Source organism: Octopus sinensis, linkage group LG6, assembly GCF_006345805.1.
Source record: "Octopus sinensis linkage group LG6, ASM634580v1, whole genome shotgun sequence".
Lineage (NCBI taxonomy): Eukaryota > Metazoa > Mollusca > Cephalopoda > Octopoda > Octopodidae > Octopus > Octopus sinensis.
In genome coordinates this window covers 100,684,058-100,685,268 of record NC_043002.1, presented here as the reverse complement: position 1 = coordinate 100,685,268, position 1,211 = coordinate 100,684,058, and the positions used below count along the sequence as shown (strand labels likewise).

Sequence of the window (1,211 nt, the reverse complement as noted above, 5' to 3'; positions counted from 1 at the left end):
AATGAATGGCAAGGACACAGTGTCAACTGTATAGTAACAAAAAAGGCGTGGTGGTGAGGAGGGGAAGCATGTCACATGGTATGTTTACGATTATATATGATATACTAGGAACAAAATGAACAAATGCAAGGTTCTATATTATGGTCTATGGAATGGTACACGGAATGATACACGGAGTGCTCCACGGAGTCATCCATGGAATACTGGTCAATGGAATGGCTTATATTTTTTGTTTTTGTTGGATGGTTAATTTTCTTTTTGTTATTGTCTTTGATGTTATTCTGCTTTTCTTGTCTTCTGTATTTGTGTTGTTTGGTTTGGTATGTTTTTGTTTATTTTTTATTATTTTTCTTTTAACTATCATTTTCTTTTCTTCATCTTAGTTGTCTTCACGATGCTTGTTCTTCAAGTTTGATTCTTCTCTTCACGAATTCCTGTGCCTCTTTGTCCCAAGTTCGACCCCGCAACACATTAAATGTTCCTTTTTCTGAAAAAAGAACAAAAGAAAACAAAAAACCAAATATATATATTATAGAACAAAAATCAACAAAAACATACATATATAATAGAAAAAATACAGAAAACAAATATATATTATAGAAAATACAATGTATTTGTGTATCTGATTCTCTGCATGTAAGTACAGTATTGTAGAAGTATACAGGATTAAAGTATGAAACCATAAATTTATCCGATATACGAGTATCGTATTTCAGCTTTAAGCTCAAGAGAATTGCCATAGAGGATGTGAAACTCATGTTTTTGACTATGGTATTTTTTGTAACCGTGTTCGGTCACCAGGGTGGTGTATCACTGCTATGGATACTGTTGTCATTCACTCATTGCAAATGACTGATAGCCAAATGAAATTAACATTCCTTTCAACAACACCCGCGATAGGCGAGGGATTACTATATATATATATATATATATATATATATATATGGAGAGTTTACGAAAAAAAAACAATAAAAGACGAAGGCAGGTGGTGTACAAAACAAACAGATGTATTAGTATAACGCTCAGGAATAGAAAAAGTATTTTACGTTTCGAGCCTACGCTCTTCTACAGAAAGGGACACAGAAAAAACAAGTAGAGAAACAAGGAAAGAAAAAATATGTGTGTAGTGACTAACGATCTATCATGGCGACCATATATATATATATATATATATATATATATATATATATATGTTGCATCTCTCTATTTTA

General features: G+C 31.9%; 1 protein-coding gene across 2 annotated transcripts in view; it reads right to left on the bottom strand.

Annotated features, from left to right (window-relative positions):
• Positions 1-303: 303 nt before the first annotated feature.
• The window catches only part of LOC115213303 (BAI1-associated protein 3-like), a 1,469,361-nt gene continuing 1,468,453 nt past the window's right edge, over positions 304-1,211 (bottom strand). For both annotated transcript variants that reach the window (XM_036504187.1, XM_036504188.1), the window contains one exon: positions 304-487. In XM_036504187.1, coding sequence (XP_036360080.1) covers positions 390-487 — 98 coding nt within the window. In that variant the 3' untranslated portion in view covers positions 304-389. The remainder of the gene's footprint in view (positions 488-1,211) is intronic.